The sequence below is a fragment of the Lactuca serriola genome, chromosome 4 (assembly GCF_051521515.1).
Source record: "Lactuca serriola cultivar US96UC23 chromosome 4, Lser_US96UC23_V15, whole genome shotgun sequence".
In the NCBI taxonomy this organism is placed as follows: Eukaryota; Viridiplantae; Streptophyta; class Magnoliopsida; order Asterales; family Asteraceae; genus Lactuca; species Lactuca serriola.
Genome location: NC_136411.1, coordinates 45,722,234 through 45,745,417, shown reverse-complemented (window position 1 = coordinate 45,745,417; position 23,184 = coordinate 45,722,234). Strand labels below are relative to the sequence as shown.

General features: G+C 36.6%; 1 protein-coding gene across 1 annotated transcript; it reads left to right on the top strand.

Moving 5' to 3' along the window:
• Positions 1–8,150: 8,150 nt before the first annotated feature.
• On the top strand, positions 8,151–9,112 carry LOC145101466 (chlorophyll a-b binding protein 3C, chloroplastic-like). The gene has a single exon (XM_079038669.1). It carries the CDS (start codon positions 8,222–8,224, stop codon positions 9,017–9,019), a length of 798 nt encoding a protein of 265 aa, XP_078894795.1. The 5' UTR covers positions 8,151–8,221; the 3' UTR covers positions 9,020–9,112.
• Positions 9,113–23,184: the final 14,072 nt, after the last annotated feature.

The following is a 23,184-nucleotide window of genomic DNA, read 5'->3' as shown; positions in this document are numbered from 1 at the left end:
TCCATAAAGAACATTTGTATCCATTGTAGCAAATTTGTTGAATTTTGAAAGACCCAAACTCACACGAGAAACAACTTGAAGCCTAAGGCTAGAGGTCGTATTTGAGAGAAGACTGTCTTAACTTCACTTTGCCTTTTGACAACAAACTAAAAGTGGCTCTTTTTCCATCATGTAGCGCCATTGACATATATGAGTTTTAGTAGAGCATCGATATTTGCATCATCTTGGATTTTGGATTTTACCAATTTTAGGAACAACATATTGTTTCTATAAGTTCACAATGTGTATGATTTACATCTGAACATTTAGCACCATCAATCAACAATAAATCATGAATGCAATTTATAATTAAGGGAAATAGAGCAATTGTATTTACCTCAAGATCTGAAACAATGGCTTGAGGTACCGTTGTTCGAATCAAAATTGGAAACAAGAATTCAGTGACCGATTCGATTAAATAGTTTTAGGGGGTTATGAAAGGTATGGGTAGAGGAAAGATTTACAATCAAGAAGAAAAAGAATTGAAAAGGGAATATAATCTTCTCTTATTCATCAATAAATATAAAATGAGATTATATATAACTATTATCTTGCACAACATTAGCTAACATGCACCTAACTAACTTAACAACTTATTTACACAAGTAAATGACATAGTTTCACTTTCTAATGACAAATATAAAACGGCATCATAATAGATATTTAATCAACTAAGCGGTCAATATGCTCTAATACCTCCCTCAAGATGTACACTAAAAAATACTTTTAAGTGCCATCTTGGATAAAATCAAAGCAATTCTAGAATAAGCAAGGGGTTTTGTAAATATATCCGCTAGTTGATTTGAAGTATGAATGGGCATGAGTTTGATGGTGTGATCCACAATCATTTCCCTTATGAAATGGAAATCGATTTAGATATGCTTAGTCCTCTAGTGAAATATAGGATTGACAGCTAATTGCATTGCAAAATTATTATCACAAAAAACAAATGTTGGTGGATCCAAATTAATAAAAAAAAATCACGCATAAGTTATCTTAACCAGATCACATCATTTATGACAGATCCAGTGCCCTGTACTCTACTTCTATTGATCTTCTTGGAAAAGTGGTTTTTTTCTTGGATTTCCACAAGATTAAGAAATCTCCAAGAAAAACACAAAAACCTGTAAAAGATCTTCTAGTGTTAATACATCCAACCCAATCAGAATCATTGAATGCTTTGACTTGCAAAGATGGTTTGGATGAAATAAACAAACCTTGTCTAGGGTTATCCTTTAAAAATCATAACACATGATGAGCTACCTGAAGATGTGGTATTTTTAGATCAGAAATATATTGGCTTAATCTGTGTACTACATAAGCTATTTCGGGAGGTGTGATTGTGAGATAAAGAAGACGACCAACTAAATGGCGATAATGAGATGGATCTTATACAGGTTATCCATAAAAAATTAATTTTTTATGACAAGGATCCATTAATTGAGAGGTTGGTTTGGATACCAACATGCTAACATCTTCAAATAGATCTAACACATTTCCTTTGAGAAATGACAATTCCATTTGGGGATCTTCCAATTTCCAAACCCAAAAAATGTTTGAGTTTACCCAAATCTTTGAGATAAAAGGCATCACTTGAACGTTGTTTGATGTTATTAATGGTTGTGAGAGAATAAGCCGTAAGGACAATATCGTCTACATATACTAATAAGGCCATAAAATTATCATCTTTTCCTTTGAAAAATAAGGAATTTTTTTATTGATATTGCTTGAAATATTTAGAAATAAGAAAATTTTGAAAATTTATCATACCATTGCCTTGAAGCTTGTTGTAAACCATATAAATATTTTTCAAAATTGCAGACTAATTTTCCACTGGAATTAGAAACAAAGATGGAGTATATCCTTGTGGTAAGTGCATATAAACCTCTTCATTTAAATCTCCATTTGGGAAAGCTTATTAACATCTAATTGGATTAGTGGCCAAGCTTTGTTAGCAGCAAATGTTTGACTATGACTAAATTTTACACAAGTGAGAAAGTATCCAAAAAAATCCACTCCTTGTTGACTATAGCCCATTGCTACCATTATATCCTTATGGATTTCAATGGATCCATCAACCTTCTTTTTAAGTTTAAAATCCCGTTTTCAGCCCAAAGGTTTTCTATCAAGAGATAGGGGTACAATGGTCCAACTATTATTTAACTCTAAAGCATGACGTTCTTCATCAATTGCTTGCTTTCATTTAGGTTGTTGAATGGCTTCTTTAAAAGAAGTGGGTTTAGTTTGAGTAGATAAGGCATAAGTATATGCTTGGTAAGAAGGAGAAAGATGTAAATAAGATAATACAACAAATAATGGGTATTTGATAGATGTTTCTTCTGGAATTGGATTTATCAAATTACTGAAAATCCTGAAGATATGAAGGAGGAGCTCTTTGTCTTCGTGGTCTAGAAATATTGGTTGTGAATTTGGAATTTCATTTGTAAGGTATCAATTTGGGAATCAAATTGATTGAGATTTTCTGAAGGAGTAAAAGAATGAGTGATTCTAGGTAAAAGTATAGGCAAAACATGAAAGATAAATGGATTTGTATGAGAAGATGGCGAGCATTATTTAAAAGGAAATATCCCCTCATGAAATATGACATCTCTAGAAACAAAACTTTGATTTGTTTCTATATCAAGAAATCTATATGCTTTCATTCCTTGTGGTTATCTAATGAAAACACATGCTCTTGCTCAATGATCAAACTTATGTCTTTGAGAATGAAGTGTGGATGCAAAAGGTAAACAACCAAAATTTCAAAGCTATGAGTAATGAGGCTATTCTTTATAGAGATTTTTATAAGCAGAAATATTTCCAAGAACTTTTGAGGGAGTTCTATTTATCATGTAGGCACTTGTTGAAACACATTCAAGCCAACATATAAAAGGAATGTGAGCTTGATAGAACAATGTCATTGCCACATTTAAGAGATGTTGAAGTTTTCTCTCAACAACAAAGTTTTGTTGTGGTCTATCAACACACGAGAACTGATGTAATACTCCATTTAGTTTAAAAAACACGTTGAGTTGAAGTTCTTTTGCATTATCCGATCTGAAAATATTTATATGAGTATGATATTATTTGAGCACCATTTTTAAAAAAAAATGGGGAATAACAAATTGTGCCTCAGATTTGTGTCTTATCAAATAGTTCCTAGTGAATCTAGTGCAATCATCCACAATAGTAATGATAAACCTATAACCCCGATGTGAATTGATTTGATAAGGACCCCAAATGTCACAATGAATCAATTGAAAAGGTGTATGAGATACATTGTTTGCAGAAACAAATGGTAATCATTTTTGTTTTGCTAATGGACATACACAACATGTATATGTATTACGAACCTTATGTTGGATTAAGGTGTCTAAGATCCAAACTAAATTGATATAATGTTGATAAATAAAAGCAAAGTCCTTTTTGGGTTGCCCTCATAACCAAGAAATTGCTTAGATTGATTTTAGAAGAGAGAGAAATGATTTATTAATATATTATATGATTAATATATTAATTATAAATAGTTATGATTAATTTAGAATTGGTTTGGAATTAATTTATGGTTAATTAAAATTAATTAAAGGTTGAAGGACTAAAGCGAAACTTGTTTTAAGAGTTGAGCAGAGGAGAGATTCCAGAACCTTCCTCCAGTGGACCTTTTTTTTTAGACCCACTAAGGTTTCAGGAAGCCTCCATGCAGATAATCAAGAAACTAAATAATTGACTTATTTGAGATAATTTTATTTTATGTTCAAATTAGGGTTTCTAGATGTTTCCTAATCAGCTATAAATAGGGTCTTGTACCTTGAAATTTTTGGCCACTTCTATTGAGATAGTAGATCCAAAAATTTGAACCTCTCTCCTAATCTTTCTAGGGTTCTTGTCTTGTGAGTGCGAACCATTAGAGGCTCGCTCACAATTGAAGTTTGTTTTCAAAGAGACTTTTGGATTGATCTTGTTGGATTCAAAGGTTTGCTTACAATAACAAATTAGAGGTATGTAATTCTTCTGAAAATTGTGATTTCCATTAGGGTTTAGAAGTTTTTTTATTCAATAGTATGTTGCTTCAATAATGTTATGAATTCCTAGGGATTCAACTTGTAAACCCTAACTCACTTGGGCTTTTAATCCAATAACTCATTAGCGTTTTGGACTAACTCTTCATGGACTCTCACAAAGAATTAGTCCAATCCTAATCAACATTGATCATTAGCCCAAAGGCCCCAAACTATAAATATCACTGATTTACCTAATCAGTCCCTGCAAATTTAATTAGTCTCTTTTGATTACTAAATTAATTCCAAATTAATTTTTGAACAATACTACTTAAATAATATGATTTCTCAATTAATATATTATTCTTATAATATTAGTAAATCACAAATAACCTCTTTCTCAAATATCTATCTCGTCAAATTGCTTTGATGAAGGCAACCTGAAATGGACCATGCTACTCTCGGGTCAAGTATATACCAATTATAGTTATGGGTTTGGACATCTAATCCAAAAATACTATGTGGCGTGACTAGACATACTGCTAACAGTTGCCTGATCAGGACCCACCATTTCTGGTCATCTAGTACGAAGCTACAACAAATCGACACCTAATAGTGTCATGGAACAAAACTTTACTCTCCATTCCTAGGTTACGCACATTCTCCTAATGAGACTATCTAATATCAACTTAATTGAACTAGGTATCTTCCATAAGTCTAAGTTTATTCCTAGAATAGAATATCGTGCCTGAAACTAAATTTTTAATACCAACTCTATTCTTGGGCGACACTAACCTATCTTAGTATATATATATATATATATATATATATATATATATATATATATATATTCCATAAGAGTATTAGGTGTTATTAATCATTTATCTTCTCAACAATTTTGCTTTGAATATTATTATATAATATTATCTATTTATCTTAACATAAAATAGAACCATATCTAGTTCGCACATAGCACCATATATCCTAACATACAATCCAGGCAATAAGTATATAATTCACATACGACTTCCAGCAGATTTTTAATATTTCAATTAATACTTGTATTAAATCGTGTTCATGAAGGGGACTATGTACTCACTTGACTTAGGTGGGTGGCTGGTGATCTGGGCAGAGCTTTGCCTAACACCTCAGATATTTCCGATACCTAAGTATAATTTATATAAAGTTCTAGTCTAATGGTCCTGATGACTAGATTCCTCACTAATTTTGATGTCTAAATCAAGATCTATCAATTAAGGATCATCCAAGCAGGACAGTGGGAGGCAGAATCATTATCTTTTTTGAAATCCAACAACCAAGCCAACGTGACCATTCTAGGCACATCTCCCGTAAGTAGATCAATCAGTATAACGACATAGAATTATTGATAAATCTTATTTATAGGTTCATAATAATGACTTATGACTATAAATATAACTTACATTGAAAAGACTAGAGTATAGCTTAACTTACAAAGGTTCTTCCTAACAAAGTTAGGAAATTGCATTGGCAAAGCTTCTACTCGCTAACTACTACTACTTTAGGGATCGCAGGGCTTCGCCGAAGGCTAAAACTAAGATAAAATGGGCCAGAACCAAAGGAAATCGAAAGAGAATGATAGAAGCGGTGTTGAGGAGTGAATGAGGCTTGACCTCCTATTTATAGCCGATTTTGGGTGCACAGTGTGCAATGGGGGTGTACGTCGTGCATTTTAAGGTGACTTCTCCCTAGCCACATTGTGTCACGTGTCAAGCTCTCATTGGTTCGCGTTTTCACCTTCTTCATACGGACTCTGCTTTTGACGTTCTTTTTTTCCACATGTAGCTCTCAACAATACTACAACTTTCCTTTAGGCTCCATCGGCTAATTCTGAATTTGTTTTTAGCCCTTATTTTTATATGATTTAATGATTTTGCAAAAATCATAACTTTCCCATACGGACTCCGATTTTTTGTGTTTCTTTTACCAAAATTCTTACATTAAAGAGCATTATGATTTTCATTTTGGTGACTTTACCCAAAGGTCAACCATTCTCTTTGTACATTTTGACGTTAATAATTTTTAGTTAGGCTGTTGATTTTTATGTCTTATAAAATTCATATCGTCTTCATATGAACTAAGATTTCTACGAAATTTATATTTTCGGGATCAGGACGACATGTACTTTCTGAATATATAATAATATATACATTTTGGCACACTTATTTTTATGACTTACGGATGACTCGGGTGATTTTTCCTATTTTTCCTTAATAAGAAACTTGTATTATATAGTCCGCAGCGCGCACGGCTATAGATTATCCTATTTTAGGATTTTATTTTAGTAATTATTACTCTCTCCGTCCCAAAATTATAGTCCATCTTTCCTTTTTGGTTTGTCCTAAAATTATAGTCCACTTATAAAAATAAATAACTTTTTTACCAAAATACTCTTTTATTATTACTTAACCAACTAAGCATTTAATCGAACATTAAATGCAAAATAAGGACGTAACTGTCATTTTATTGAATAAAGTTAGTAGTAATTAATGTTTTCTTAATCTGTGTGTTTTTTTTTTGTCTGTGAACAATAATTTTGAGACGGGGAGAGTATTTATTATGACGTTACAAATGAACAAAAAGTAAGTGTTTTATCTTTATTTTATGTTGATTTTTAAGTATTTTGCTAAAACTAGTAAAACCTAGAACTAAAGAGCATATGCACTTAGTTATATCATTTGATTGTTTCCACTACCTTGTTTGTGTGTACTTGATGTTATAGAAACCCAACACTTACTACACCATCGAACATTCAAAATCTAATTGTGGCTTGTCCTAAAATAAGGGAGGAAGTGTCGACGTTGCCTATTAAAACTTGGCATCAGCTATCCTTTTCAATGTGGTGTGACAATAGTATTTGTTTGGACTCATGTGAAAAGCACGCACAAATTCAAGAACCCACCGTTCGTGGTAATCAAATAACCATCGTCAGAAATAATTCTAGAAGCTCGCCATCAAAGACGATCTCGGCCACATCAGCTTCAACAGACACACAATATTTGCACTATATACGTTTCTCTTTGGACTTGGATCTTGACTTGTTAAGGGATTTGGAATCGTTACTTCCCTACATATATCTTCCTCTTACTTGGAGACCTTCGTCCTTTATATCACCATTACTATCACTAATGATAAGTTTCATCCTTTCGTTCAAGTCTAAAGTGGTCATGATCTCATCCAAGACAATGGTGTCTCAGCTATAGATAATAGTATCACAAAAGTCATCATATGAATTTGTTAAAGATGACAATAGGAACAACGGCAAGTCTTCTTTTTCATAAGTGGCATCCAATATTTCTAGATGTTCTACAAGCTGTTAGAAAACAAAAGATGATCAATAAAAGAACTTCCCTCACCCATCTTTAGGTTGAAATGTCCATGCTTCAGATTTGTTGGGGAAGCTTTTTGTCATGTTAGAGATTTGAAATCAACATCACCTTAAGTAGCTGAAATAATCACTTCGAGAATATTACATTTTGAAAATGGCTTCTTTTAAAATTAGTCACCAAATAGTACCTTCGAAAATTGTACATCTTCAAGAATTTTGTTTTTCGAAAATCATGGTTATATGTTATATTTTTTTCGGACATCATGGTTATATGTTATTTTTTAGAATGGTGTGTTACGTTTTTTTATTATTTGGTCAATGTTGTCAATATCTCAAAATATATTCTATTTAATTTTCCTAGAGTTTATATTATGTACGAAAATGATAAATTTGTATAAAAAACAAAATGATAATACAAATCTACTGAACTTCAATGCATGTTTGGACTAAACTTAGTCGATACTATGGTTAAACATGAAAAACCGCACAAAGACTGGCTAAAACCCCACCAAGACTAGCTAGTGGCTGAGAATGCGAGCCATTATATTCGCTCAATAAGCCAGAGCCATGAATATCGCTGCCCCTTCAAATATCTCCCGTGGACCAGAGAACTTGAACCACACAAATTATATACCCTCTGATAGAACTAAAATCTTGGTAGCCAATCAAAATGAAGTTAAAGAGTGTATCAAGATAAGCATTGATCAACTACCTGGCCCAAAAACCACCCTATAAATCTACGTTCCAGATCCACACATCTTCATCACTCATAATACTATCATATCATCAAAACATCTTCAAAACAAATCTCACAAAAATGGCAGCTTCCACCATGGCACTATCCTCTTCTTTCGTCGGACAGGCGGTGAAAGTAGCACCATCTGGTTCTGAAATCACCGGAAATGGAAGGGTTTCCATGAGGAAGACAGCAGTCAAGAAAGTCGCACCATCAGGAAGCCCATGGTACGGCCCCGACCGTGTTAAGTACCTTGGCCCATTCTCCGGCGAAGCCCCATCTTACCTGACCGGTGAGTTCCCCGGTGACTATGGTTGGGACACTGCTGGGCTCTCTGCTGATCCTGAAACATTCGCCAAGAACCGTGAGCTTGAGGTCATCCACAGCAGATGGGCCATGCTCGGAGCTCTTGGGTGCGTCTTCCCCGAACTCTTGGCGCGTAATGGTGTCAAGTTTGGTGAGGCTGTATGGTTCAAGGCTGGATCCCAGATCTTTAGTGAGGGTGGTCTTGACTACTTGGGGAACCCAAGTTTGATCCATGCACAAAGCATTTTAGCCATCTGGGCTACCCAAGTGATCTTGATGGGTGCAGTTGAAGGTTACAGAATTGCTGGTGGACCTCTTGGTGAGGTAGTTGACCCACTTTACCCTGGTGGTAGCTTCGACCCATTGGGTCTGGCTGATGACCCAGAGGCATTTGCTGAGCTGAAAGTGAAGGAGCTCAAGAACGGTAGACTAGCCATGTTCTCTATGTTTGGCTTCTTTGTTCAAGCCATTGTTACCGGAAAGGGACCATTGGAGAACCTCGCTGACCATCTTGCGGACCCGGTTGCAAACAATGCATGGTCATATGCTACAAACTTTGTACCTGGAAAGTGAGTTTTGTGAATTTGAGTGCGAGATAATATTTGAGTGATGTGGAACTCTCTTGTGAATTAATTTAGTATAATACATGGTTTAATTTTGGGCAAATTGGTGTTAATTTAGTTTTCCTTTCTAATACTAGGTTTTAATCTTCAGTTGTTTAAATCAATTTCATAGGTTAAAATTTACTTTTTCATTTGTATAAAATATAAATTACCTATAATTTTTGTTTAAGAGAATATGACAACCTATATAAGTGACACTAAGGGGGGTGGAAGTGTTGCGGGGTGGGAGGGTTGATGTGACCATTCGGTATTTAGCTGGAACACGATGTCATGTCTCACTCTACCAACGGCCACCATGATGTCATGTCTCACTCTACCAACGGCCACCATGATGTCATGTCAGATTTTTACCAATGTAACAATGTCATGAATGTTATCAATCTAACAACGTCGTGAATGTTATCAATCTCATTTGAGAATCTATGATATATCCATAAAGAACTTATGTATCTTTTGCAACACTTTTGTTGAAGTTTGAAAGGCCCAAACCCATATGAGAAACAACTTTTTTTGGAAACGGTGGAAAAAATTTATAAATAAACAAAAGGCCACGGCCTTGGGAGGTAAAAGACCAACAAACTAGGTACTAGTTACATGACATTAAAAGGATAGCAACATCAATCAACCCAATTATAATTTCCAAAATTGCCTATGTGCTTGACCCAACCAAAAACAGTAGAAATAATGTTATTCGCCACTTTAGAACGATGGATACGAACCTTCTTAAAAAACACATCATTCCTACTTTTTCAAACACGCCAAAAATAGCCAAAAAGATTAGTATGCACGATCCTCCTTTTTTTAGGACATCAACCCTAATTGGTAGCAAAGTTCAAGGCATCAGGAACTGTGGAGAAGAAATGAGCGGGAATTGGAATATCGTACCACCGAAAAATCCACCACAGGACCTCCTTTGCGAACGTGCAATCCATAAGCAAATGGTTGGTTCATTCCGTATCAGTAGAACGTATTTGGCACTCGATAAAAGTAACACAAACTCCCCTCCGAGAAAGGGACAAGGAGGATGAGATATGGTCCATACTAGCATGCCCCACAAAGCAAATTACATTGAGAGAGACTAAGTGAAAGCACACCATCAGATTATTACAACAAACAATAATCTTTGAGTCGATGGCCTTCCGAATATCCCCGAAAAGTTTATAAACCTAAGTATCTCGAGTCGACGAAGGGATAAAACCAATAAAGAGCTCACAAAGAGTGGTCAACTCCAGCAGCTCCACAGGAAAACATGGCTTCCTCTTCCAAGCCCAAGAAGCCCCGTGCAAAGACAACCTGTCAAAAATAAAACAATATTTCCTTTTGTCCAGCACATGGAGATTGGGGAATCGATATGAAAGATTATCATCCCATGTCCAATTATCAATCCAAAAGAGAGTCCTGTTACCAGAGCCAATATTATATGAGAAAAGAGAAAAGAAATCAATTACCAACTCATGAAGAGAATCTAATATCGACACTAGATTACACCAAATATCGGGCATGGAACGCTTGGAGAGGTTATTAATAGGTTTGCAAGCAAGGTTATGAATTCCACATATAACTCGTTGCCACAACATGTTGGTCTCTGCCTTTAATCTCCATATCCATTACAGAGCAGAGAAACATTTAAACATTTTAGAGATCCTACTCCAAGACCACCTGAGTCTTTGGCAGCAAGAACATGATTCCACGCCACCCAACAGATTTTAGCTTTTTCTTCATTACCTCCCCAAAGAAAGCTTCGCCAAAGCATCAAGAACGGAAGTCGGAGCCTTAAAAATAGAGAAGTAAAATAAGGGTAAGCTGTCAATCTTCCTACAAAGGATAGAGTCTTTGATTTCCAAGAAGAGAGTTTACTTTGGACTTTCTCAATAATCGGCCTCCAATTTCTCTTAAACTTCATATTTTCACCAACGGGCACCCCGAGATAAGTGAAAGGAAGGACAGCCGCCTCACAACCCATAATGTATGCACAATTAGTAATATTAGAGTTGGAAACCCCAATCCCATAAACCATGGATTTATGGAAATTAACTTTTAAACCCGAGACGGCGTGAAAACATTTGAGGATCCAGGAAAGATTCATGAAATTTGAATGAGTCCAATCACCAAAAATAAAGCATTATTCGCATAAAAAAGGTGGGATATAAAAGGGCAATTATTAGGTATGTCAACCCAGAGAAGAAAGAGCCTTGTATAACCGATCTCATAGCGACATTTAGACCCTCCATGGTTAGAAAAACAAAAAAGGAATGGATAAAGAGGGTCTCCTTGATGAACGCCTATGGAGATTGGGAATTCTTTTGTTGGGATACCAATAATTAGAACTGAGGCTCTTGAAGCTGCCAAACTACCTCTGATCCAAAATCTTCACTTGTTACCAAAACCCATTTGGAACATCACTGAGTCCAAAATATTCCAATTAATGGAATTAAAGGCCTTGTCAAAGTCAACTTTAAGGAGGAAGGTGCTACGTTTATTCTACTTATCCCAACCTAAAATTTCGTTAATTATCATGGGACAGTCAAGAATGTTCGACCCTCGATGAAACCGTTTTAGACTTCGTCGATCACGAAACCAATAGCTCTTTTGTGGCAGGCAGTTGAGGGTTTGGAAATGATCTTGTGAAGACAACATATAAGGCTAATGGGATGGTAGTCATTAATCGTGAGGGGGTCTTTAACTTTAGGAATAAGCATGATAAAGGAGAAACTACAAAACCTCGCAGCACATCCACTTATATAAGACCCCAAAGCCTCTTTAGAAATTTGAAGGTGAATCCATCAGGCCCTGGGGCTTTTTCAACCCCACAGCTCTAGATAGCATCTTTCCTCCATGGTAAATTCCTGATCCAAGAATGAGGAATCACATTGGCTAAGCTTTCTAAAACTAGAATTAATAAGATGTGGTCGCACAGTGATTGTTTCATGAAACTTGTCCCTAAAGAAATTACATGCTTCCTTCTTGATAACCTTAGCATCAGTGACCCAACAACCATGAAGCTCCAGCACACCAATACTCTATCCAGTTTACTGACCATTATCGCGGAAAAAGTAAATATCTTGTATCCCATATTCAAATCAAGAAGGCCAACATCGTTTATAAAACTATTAAGTTTCTTCCCATAAAAAAATAAATGTTGCCTATTTTTCCCTTATATTGTGTTTGATTTGTGTAATTCCACTTGGTCTTGTTTTGTTTCAGGTGGCAAGGGAATTAAAATTTTCATATGTAAAGCTTCTATCTTTAATTGTTAGTATTACTAATTTTTATTTCATCATATTTCTCTTATTTTGTTATTAGTAATGATCTTTTTCTTTTTACATATAATTTATATATTTTATTTTTAGATAGAGATTTTTTTATATTTATAATATTAACACATTCCCTTGGCATTAAATATTGGACGGGGATGGAGTGAATGTTTAAATTAGACAAATATGGATCACATTTTTTTAAAACTAGATGGTTTATCCCCACGTAATGCAACGGAAATCTTTTGTTTATGTCATTTTATAGCAGCCTACTTACACCGTTATGCAAAGCATTTGGGAAGTTTACAAGGACTTGAAATTACCAAAGAGGACGATGTACACATATGAGTTGTTATAGGAGATGGTTTTTCTAAAGAACACATCAAAGAGGATGTACACATGAAAGACTATGTACCTTCTATAAAAGCTATTTGTGATCGACAAAAGGAAAATTCGATGGCAAGGTTACTATCCACATTTCAATTATTTACTTAGCCTTTATACTTAATCAGGTGCTAATTCTTGTTTCCATTTATACCTCTTATGGTTATTGTTGTTCGAGATATCAAGAAGGAATTAGGTTATCACCAAACCACCTAACATAGAGCTTGGACAAGTGTAGGTTAAATTCTCACCATTTTAGCATAACCTTAAGGCTCATTTCAACATTCAATGTCCTAATAAGAAAAATATTTCATTTTTCAAAGTACATGCTTTGTTAAGAAGAAAATTGAACTTGAACATTAGAATCCAATCTACAAGACACTTACATATTTATTTACATGTGCAGGTTACGTGTTATGAGGCATTGAAAGAAGTAACAGAATACGGGAGGCAAAGTGGTTCCCTAATTCAAGTTTCCATTTTAATAGTTCTTTTGGGGGGGCTTGTATTTGGGGGAATATTTGGGAATCTATTGCATTTTTGTTAAGTAAATTGATCTGAACATGTCTTATTTGAAGATGATGTTTTGTTAGGAGAATTAATATGATATGATGAAAAAGTTAATATATTACATTTACTTAGCATTGGAATGATTATTTGTATTTGACATACTATATATTGAAATGGTCTGTCCTTTTGTGTATGATATGTTATTTTGTATTATGAGACATTAATTGTCATTTAATTTGAAAATTAGTAAATCAATAAATAATTTTTTTAACATTTAAAATCATGACAAGAAAAACTGTGTGTCGTCTTCTTTATGACATAGGCTTCAATGACACACATTGTGTGTCGTAAATGCATGTCGTATGCTTATTACACGCAATGCTTATCATTAAAAGGTTGTTTTATATTAGTGTGGTTTCCTTGTCATGTTTTGAGTGTTTAAGCCTTGAGGAGAGGCTATAGGTGGCTCAGTGTTCGGAGGTTTGTGGGTCGAGCGCTTGGAAAAATGTTGACTTGCTGGAAAAGTCATGGTCGTGCATCAAAAATTCTTTGTTAAGTTTCTGCATTTGTGGATCCCCGTTTGTTTATGAGAGTTGTTTCTTATAAGTTTCGTTACCAGTGAAGGAGTATTGGTTCTAGAAACTATGAACCATGTGGTTCGTAGTAGTTTTCTAGGATGACATATCAGGTGGTTGTGCGCCTGAGCCAGAAAGTGAATTTCGATTCGACATGATGTTATGATTTGTCGATCAGTATGCTCGTGGGAATCTATGGATATGATGATTGTTCAGAAGTCCCTTTTGGGCATGATTTTCCAGATCGAGTATTAGATGAGTTGTTATGGATGGGGTGTTCTAGTTACCCGCTTTGTTGTGAGATAGTAGTATTCCTTGGAGAAGTGACTAGGGGATATGTATATCAGAAGATAATCATTAGGAGGCAAGAAGTAATTAATCGCAATATTTTCATGAATTAGTTTGGAGGCGCAGGGCGCCTATGCTTATTCATAAGCATGACTAATTTGTTCTATTTGGACGTGGAGGCACCCATGCCTATGCTGTTTTCGTATTTTTAGCATTTTTGGGGACTATTTACAGGACATGAACCCCTAGGATTTGTTATTCTTAGCCTTCATCAACTCTAGAACGTCCCTTGAGTGAAACCCTAGCCTCCTTTGAGTGTTATAAGCTAATTCTTCCTCTTTAAACCACTTTTATTCTTATTTGGGTGTTTTGCCCAAGAATCATTATTGAGTAATATTTCTAGGAATATATGATCCTATAGGGTCACACTTTTATCAAGTTGGCACATTTTTTATATTTATTATTAATGTGTTTATTAATAAATAATATCAGTTCTTGTATTTAATTAGGGAATAAGTATTGGTTTGTGAAAATAATAATTATAAGAGAGTATAACTAGTTATAATTTCATGTGATATGAATTAATAAGTCATGAAAAACCTTTTGGACTAGTTGAATCCTTTTGTCTTTTACCTAAAGGCAAAGTTTATATTTTATAAACTTTGAGTTTATAAATTTTAAACAGTTCTTCTCCTTTGTAGCATGATGGCCAAAAGTTATATACGGTGTGGGAGGTTGCTTTTCAACCTCCCTCCCTTGCCCCCCCCCCCCCCCCCATGCCTCTAAAGTAAGGTGATTACTTTACATTATAATATCAGGTTTCTTTTGCTTTTGCATGAGTATATAATAGAGTTTCTTGCATGAGTTTTGGCTAGTTTTTCACTAGTTTTCTACTCTTTCTACCTCATGGCCGAAACATCATTTCTCTCTAACTTCTTCTTGTGTTTTGAAGATTGTTGCAAGAGTTAAATGCTCAAAAGTACTTCTCACTTAGTGATTATTTGAGTTAAGCACTAAAGGCTTAATAAGTACTTTATACAAGAAGGAACTAGCATTCCAAGGTCCTTAATCTTGATGGTAGATACTTGTAGAGAATATCATCTTTTTTTATCTTTCTATCCTCATCAACACCCCAAAACCAAGTGGGTTCAAAGGCTTCAAAGGTTGTCATTCTAAAACACCCTTTGGTTGTTTTAATATCATTCTAACCTTTATAAATGGATCCTAGATGGTTTGTTTTTGTTATAAACTTAAAAATAAACTTGTTATTTTTATAAGACTTCATTTGCTGTTTTTATGAAAAACACACTTATATTTTGTATCAAAACCAATCAAAAGGTGTTATCTTAAACTTAGAGTTTGGTTGTGTGTTCATCTTGGCCATGTAAAGGGATAAAGTCAAACACTTTATCCATTAGGACATTCAGTTAGATCAGATATGGGAGTTTGAGAGTTTGGCTTGTTGTATTAAGAGTTTAATAGAATTTTTAGGATCGGGGCTCTATGTAGGGTGTTGCCTCTTTATGCAGGGCGTAGCTTTACGCTGGGAATAGATCAGTTACGCAAGATGTAAATCAACTAAGTGTTGACCATTGACTTTCTGACCGGTTTAAATTTTGGTCAACCATGTTGGGACTTAGCATGGGAAGGGCAAAATGGTCTTTTGTCCAAAGGAGGTTTAATTGTGAGCCTAGAACTTTTGTTGGCCAGTCGTTTCCTTAATTGTTAATTAGGGTTTTATTATGGATATGTTTATCAAGAGGAGGCATGATATCGTCAAGTCGAGTGGGTGGTTTATCTTATCTTTAGGGTTGAGGTGAGTCTTCTCACTATACTCATGAGTCGAAGGCACCAATATCGAAAAACCGGATTGTGTTATGTAGGGTGCTAGTTTTCTTTGTGACTCTTGCATGTGTATGTTAGGTTGGGCCCATTTACTTGTATGTTGGGTTGGGCTCATTTCCATGTTGGGTTTGACCCATAATTATATATGTTGGGTTGGGCCAATTTACATGTTGGGCTAGACCATTTATATATGTTATGCTTGGATCTTTTATTTATATGGTGGGTTGGGCCCATTTATTTATATGTTGGGTTGGGCCCATTTATTTGTATGTTGGGTTGGGCCTATTTGCATGTTGGGGTAGGCCTATTTATATGGTATGTGGTATTTTAAGAACTCACAAGCTTTGTGCTTACGGATTATGGATTAACATTTTTTAGGTACTTCCAGTTTCAATGGGAAGGGTTCGACTTGACTACACTGCATCCCCTGATGGCTTTTTCCGTATTGGTTACTTTTGAGATACTCTGATGTTTGAAAAATACATTTGTACTTTATTTGGTTTTGGAACAATTTGTTGTATGACTCGATGTTTAGAATGAAATTTTTATTAACATTTTGGGACGTTACAAGTTGGTATCAGAGTCTTGCTATGATTGATTCAGGTACACTCTCGGGTGTGCCTGAACTCAAACTGAAGAATTGGTAAACTTTTTGAAAGAAAATATTTTTTCCAGACCGATTTTACAAAGAAAGAGGTGTGATACATGCAATCAGCCAAGCTCAAGTAAGTAATTCCCAAAAATACCCATACATGTTGATATGTTATAGAAGTTAGAATAAGGATCTGCTTAGGTTTGCATGATGAAGTGCCTACTTAGGAGAGATGTCTTTTATGCCTGAATTGCAAACTGGTAGATATCCCTGATAGTGAGTAGGTTGTGGATCTATAGGAATTATGTGGGAGGATTGCATGATCTTTATGATGCCTTAGTTCTTATAGATTTATACTGCTCAAATGTTGCATGCTTTGAGCTTTGTAGGGCTCATATTAATGTGAGTTGACTATTAAATGAATATGTTAGGTTACATGCTACAAAGGTTAATTAATCTTAGAGTGGTTGATTTGGCCCTATTGCGCAACTCATGTTTGAGTCCAACCTTTGTAGGGTTGAGTCTTTTAGTCAAAGGATTATTTAAGTTTTGTTGCATGTAATTGTATCCATGAAGTATTTAGCTGACATTAGTAGGAGTTTTCTAGCAGCTGATGGTAAGGTAGGGTGGGGGATCCTAGGAGAGCCTAGGAAGTGCGGTAGTGTGATTGGTGTATTGTTAGCGGATATTGGGAATATCAGTATGAGAAGGTGACTTAGAGGATTCAGGATGATTCTTAAGGAAAGTATGGATAGGTTTGGAAGGTAGTATTTGGCTCGTACTACTGAAAGCACATGACATGTACTCGAATCAGGGAAAGTTACAAGGATTCTAAGAAGCGTGGGGATTGAGGATTATTTGGGTATGTTCTGATCATTGTGCGGTTGCCTTTCAGTATGGTGTTGAGCACTCGTGGAGGAGGTTCTGGTTCTCGATATCTGGTCCTGAGCCGACTGATGAAAAGATATGTGAGTTTGTTTTTTTTTTTAGATCACTCGCAGTATTATGGATGCGACTCATGTGATGTTTGGTACCATCAAGGAGGGAATCATGGAGCTACTGGATGGGCGGATTAGGGATTTTCATGCATAGATTGTGGCTTGTTAGATTGGAGAACAAACTCTCTTTCTCTCTCTCTCTCTCTCTCTCTCTCTCTCTCTTTCTATCTATCTCTCTCTCTCTCTTCGGGAGTTCAAGGCTTGCGGATCCCCAAAGTTCTTCGGGAAGAATGACCCTATTGCTAGTAGGCAATCGATAGCTATAATGGAGAATGCTTAGCGGACGATATTCTGCCCTGAGGGATCGAAGGTGGGATTTGCATCTTGCCTGCTTATGGATAGAACCCACGACTAGTTAGAGGAGGTTAGTCATTCTCTTGGAGTTGAGGTCCTGGCAACCATGTCTTGGGAAGATTTTGTGTCGAGATTCAAGGCGGAGTTTTCACCGACCATTGAGGTGTAACAGTTGGCAAGGGAGTTTCATGACCTTCTCCAGACAATAGAGATTATGGCAGAGATCACCGCTAAGTTCAGGGAGAGGACTTTATTGGTTCCGCAGTACGCTGCAGATGAGGAGATGAAGAAAATGAGGTTCCATGATATGTTGTGGGATGATATTCGTGAGTTTCTGAGCTTGTCGAGTTGCAAGACTTCGGATGATATGATTTCTAGAGCTCGAGAGCGGGAGATTGACCTGCAGCTTTGGTCGAAGCGCAGGCCAAAGCAGATTCAGACCGTAGTGCGCCAGGAAAAGAGGCCAAGACTCAGGATCCATGATCGGGAGGCCATCAGAAGGCCGACTGTCCGAGGTTGGCGAGCGGATCAGTGAGGGCACCTACTCTAGCTACGTTGAGGATCACAAATGGCCATGAGGACAGAGTGGAGGCCGCAGTGGAGAGGAATCAATCATTTCAATTGCAGGCTGAAGAGACATGAGTTCCATCTGATGTAGTTGCAGTTAAGTCCCCACCAAAGGATCGTAGTTTCCTTATGGTTATCTTTTTATTATCATGTGACATTTTGCATACCGAGATTCGTGCTTAGAAGGTATTTAGATGAGCCGGTTTTAGGCTTCGATGTGGGAGACATCGACCAACGGCAGAGTAAGCCTTAAGTGGAGGATGACTGAGTGTTCTTCTTGAAGGATCGATAGTCGAATTAATTGTATGGTTTCAGTGCATTGACTCCGAGGAAGTTACAGTGTGAGCATATTGGATTTGAATGTGGGATTCGTAAGGATCGTTCTTGGTTCCGAGGCAATAAAGGATTGGTTAGATAGTAGGTGTAAGGATAGTTGTTGCCAGATTCATACCTTCAGGACATGATTGATGCATGTTCACTTAGGTTTCATCCAGTAGCAAGTGACTTGTTGGATTGGTTATTTATTTGTTCCAATAGTGGGTTTATTCATTCTTTTTCATCAGTCTAGGTTGTTCAAGGATTTTGAATTTTATCAGTGGAAGGTGCTTGGGATGCAGAAAAATTTTGTAAAGAGCAGCAAAGTGTTTTACCTGCTTCTGGGGCAGGTGTACCCTGGATTGTTTGGTCTTGGAATCTAAGTTCTTGTAAGCTCAGGATGATAGTGGTTGAATAATGAGGTTATGAGATGGTTCGGAAATCCAATGTTTATGAGGTTAGCAGAGTGAATGTGGATCCAAGTGGGGGAGAACCATTTAGATTAATGGGAATATTTCCCACTAAGAATTAATGTGGAATTTCATATTCTAAGGCATGTGTAGAGCTAGTTCTAGTTGTGGCATGAGTCGGAGTTTATGCCTGGAATAATGTTCATTGTTTGGTTGTAATCTAGGAGGAAAATGCTGAAGGTTCAGGATATCTTGTTTAAGGACATGAAGCATTGGTAATGGTGTATTATGGGTCTGTGACTAGGTTTGGGTTGAGGGTTGTGTTAGAACCACTCTGCTTGTTATTGTTTGATGAAGGATTTGGGGTTCGAAGCATGACCCGAACACATACTTGGGGTTTAGCAAGTTGGGGTTTCAGCTCATATTGATTTTTGGCTTGGTATTGTGGATAATCGGCAAGACCATGAGCTGGGCGCATGGGTATTATGGAAGTATGGAAAGACTGTGGGTTGTATGTAGTATCTGCTAGGATGAGTTTGGCTGTTGTAGGAAAGGGTTGTAAGACTGTGAGGGGATCAGAGCCTTTGTCCAGGTTGATTTGGGCCGTTATTATTATTTAGTTGCTTTGTGTTCAGGCAAGAGGACTGTTAGAGTCGTATTGGTGATTAGACTTATATAGATTCCAATTGAGGATGAGGCCCGTTTGGTTATGCTAGTTTGGTTGAAACCCGTAGACAAGGCCCATTTGGTTATGCTAGCTTGGGAGAGACTCATGGCCGAGGCTCGATTGATTATCTTATCTTGGATGAGCGGACCATTTAAACGTTTGAGTTCATGCTTAGGGAATGTGGTTTTGGTTGTAAATTCTCAGGCTAGTGATGGAAGGTTGGCAAGATCATGGTGATATGTAATCTAAATGTTCAAGTGGAATAAATGGTGTCATAGTATATCATGAATCAGTAAGTGTATGACTCATAAGGGTGGAACCTAGCAGTGTCTAGCATGGGTGGGTCATTAGATCAAGTGTGGAGTAGGGAAGCTTAGTGATCAATGGGTTGGATCCGTGTGGTAGATAGGCTAGGGTAGCCTTTATCAATTAGACTCTTAGGCGGAGCCTCGTTATACGACCATGAGTGAGATCATAAGTCTCGGTGATCGGTTAAGGATTATGTATCCTAGTTTATTAAAATGTCATCATGGTACCAGAAGATCTTGGATAGATCTAATATGTGAATTTTTGGTTATCAGAACGTGAGTTATGTATTCATTTGGCACCAATGGTTGAGAATCACGTTGGGAGTTGCCTTGTGTTCGGATGCAAGGTTTCAGAAACGATAAATGGTAAGGGATTCTATTTTTTCCAAGTTATCAGCAAGATAATTCAGGGGCAAATGGGTTCGTTTGTTTCGGGTTGCGAAGCGCAGTCCTTATGAATGTTTTATGGGATAGTTCTGTTTGACGAGAAGTCAAACATGATTTAGGTTTGTTCATTTTTAGGCAGAGCAGTTGAGTTTTCTTTCATTGGCTGAGGTCAGAATGTTAAGATTCGTTCTTCGTTAGGGTATGTGATTTATGCTAAGATTGGGCTTCAATAACAGTGTTGGTAAGCGGTCATCGGTGTAAGATGACTTCTCGCTCTTAATTGAAATTCAGGAAGTTCTGTCAGGATCGACTGGTGTGGCAGAGGAAGTAGTAAGGAATGATTTTGATGACGAAATCTAATTTAAGTGGGGGAGATTTGTAACACCCTGTTTTGGGATATTCCTTAAATCAGGGTTCGTGGACCGTAATTCAATCATGTAAAGGCTTTGGGATTTGAGGAAGTAAATTTTAGACCTTATTTAAGGTTGATAATATTAGTTATGAGATCTAAGCCCTTGATTCGTGTGTTGGAACCAAAGGGTAAAATGGAAAAAGTTATATGTTGGGCTTCATGCATGGATTATGCTTTTAGTGTGGCATATGTTAAAGAACGTCAAAAACGGAGTTGAGACAAAGAAGTTATGGGGCTCTTCAATACCTTTTGGTACATATAAAGAATGTCGATAATGGAGTTGAATCGAAGAAGTTGTGACTGTTTGAAGTTGATTTAGAGTTAGGGATTTTTCCCTACGCACTGTGTAGGAGAGCTACACATAGCGTAGATGCTGAAATCAGATTGCGATTTTAATGATCTATACATAGCCTAGATTTTGCTATGCGGTGAGTAGCCACTGCTGACCAAAACCCTAACCCTAAGGTTTTGAGCCCTATTTAAGGTTTCTAACTTCTTGGAAACCTTCCCATAACCAACCTCCATCACTTTATATTGTTCCTTTGAAACCCTAGCCACCAATTGTGAGTTTGGGAAGCATTAGTGTGATTTTTGTGTGCATTCTTAAAGAAGGAGTCCATTAGAGAAGCAAGTATGAGCTCCAAGCTTTGTAGATCCAGACTTTTCACTTCATCACCTATCTCCAGAAGGTATAAAGCTTGCATCTTAATGTTCCTTTTGTTAGATCTACTTAGCTCATGGGTTTTTATGCTTTTTGTCTCATAACCTTGGTCCTTGTGAGTATGGGTTACTCCAGACCATTTGAATGCCTCATTCTGATGTTTTAAGGTTTTAGAGTAATAAAAATGAGAGCTTGCCCACTCTCATCCATCCATTCATGAGTTGTTGAGCAAAAGATATCATCTTGGATTTAGAGTTTGGTTGTGTGTTCATCTTGGCCATGCAAAGGGATAAAGTCAGAGACTTTATCCATTAAGACATTCATTTGGATCAGATCTAGGAGTTTGAGAGTTTGGCTTGATGTATTAAGAGCTTAATAGAAGTTTTTGGGATCAGGGCTCTATGCAGGGTGTAGCTCTACTGTGGGTGTAGATTAGTTCCGCAGGTTGTAAGTCAATTGAGTGTTAACCATTGACTTTTTGACCGGTTTGACTTTTGGTCAACCATATTGGGATTTAGTTTGGCAATGGCAAAATGGTCTTTTGCCCAAATGAGGTTTAATTGTGAGCCTAGACCTTTCGTGGGCCAGTAATTTCCTTAATTGTTAATTAGGGTTTTATTATGGATATGTTTAGCAAGGGGAGGCTTGAGATCGTCGGCTAGAGTGGGTGGTTTATCTTGTCTTCATTGTTGAGTTGAGTCTTCTCACTATACCCATGGGTTGAAGGTACCAATGTCAGCCCATTGGATTATGTTATGTAGGGTGCTAGTTGTATTTATGACTCTTGCATGTGTATGTTAGGTTGGTCCCATTTACTTGTATGTTGGGCTGGGCCCATTTACTTGTATGTTAGGTCGGGGCCATTTACTTGTATATTGGGTTGGGCCCATTATTATGTATGTTAGGTTGGGTCCATTTGCATGTTGGTCTGGGCCCATTTATATATGTGGGTTGGACTCATTTATATATATATATATATATATATATATATATATATATATATATATATATATATATATATATATATATATGTTGGGTTAGGCCCATTTATATGGTATGTGGTATTTTGGGGAACTCACTAAGGGCCTGTTTGATTTGGTGTTGACCGGGTCCGGTCAGACTGTTTGATTTAAATCTGACCCGATCCACATATCTGACTCGGTCCATAAAAAAGTGTTGATTCGGTCCACAATAAAAAAAGAGCTGACTGATTCTTTTCCCTTCTCCCAAAATACGCATACTTCACACCTCTTCTTCATCGCCAAATTTATGAACAAACGCAAAGCTACAGTCCCATCTCGTCCCCTTAAACGTCGGCCTCCTCTTCCAGCGTTGCCCTCCTCCATCCCCGTCATCACCGTCGCCGCCCTCCTTCATCTTTCATCTCTCCTCTCCTCTTTATCTCTGCAAGACGATTTCAATGGAAGATCTGATCTTCCCATTTGTAATGGAAATATCAATCATCTATGCAAACTATAGGTACTACTCAAACATTTTGGAATATTACTCAGGTAACAATTTTTTCAATTAAACAGAACTGGGCAGTCGGCAGAACCACACCTTCAATGTTTTTGTGTTTAGGTGAAAACAAAAATTCAATCTTTTTTATTCAATTATGCTAATTTGAATTGGTTATTTGATGGGTTTT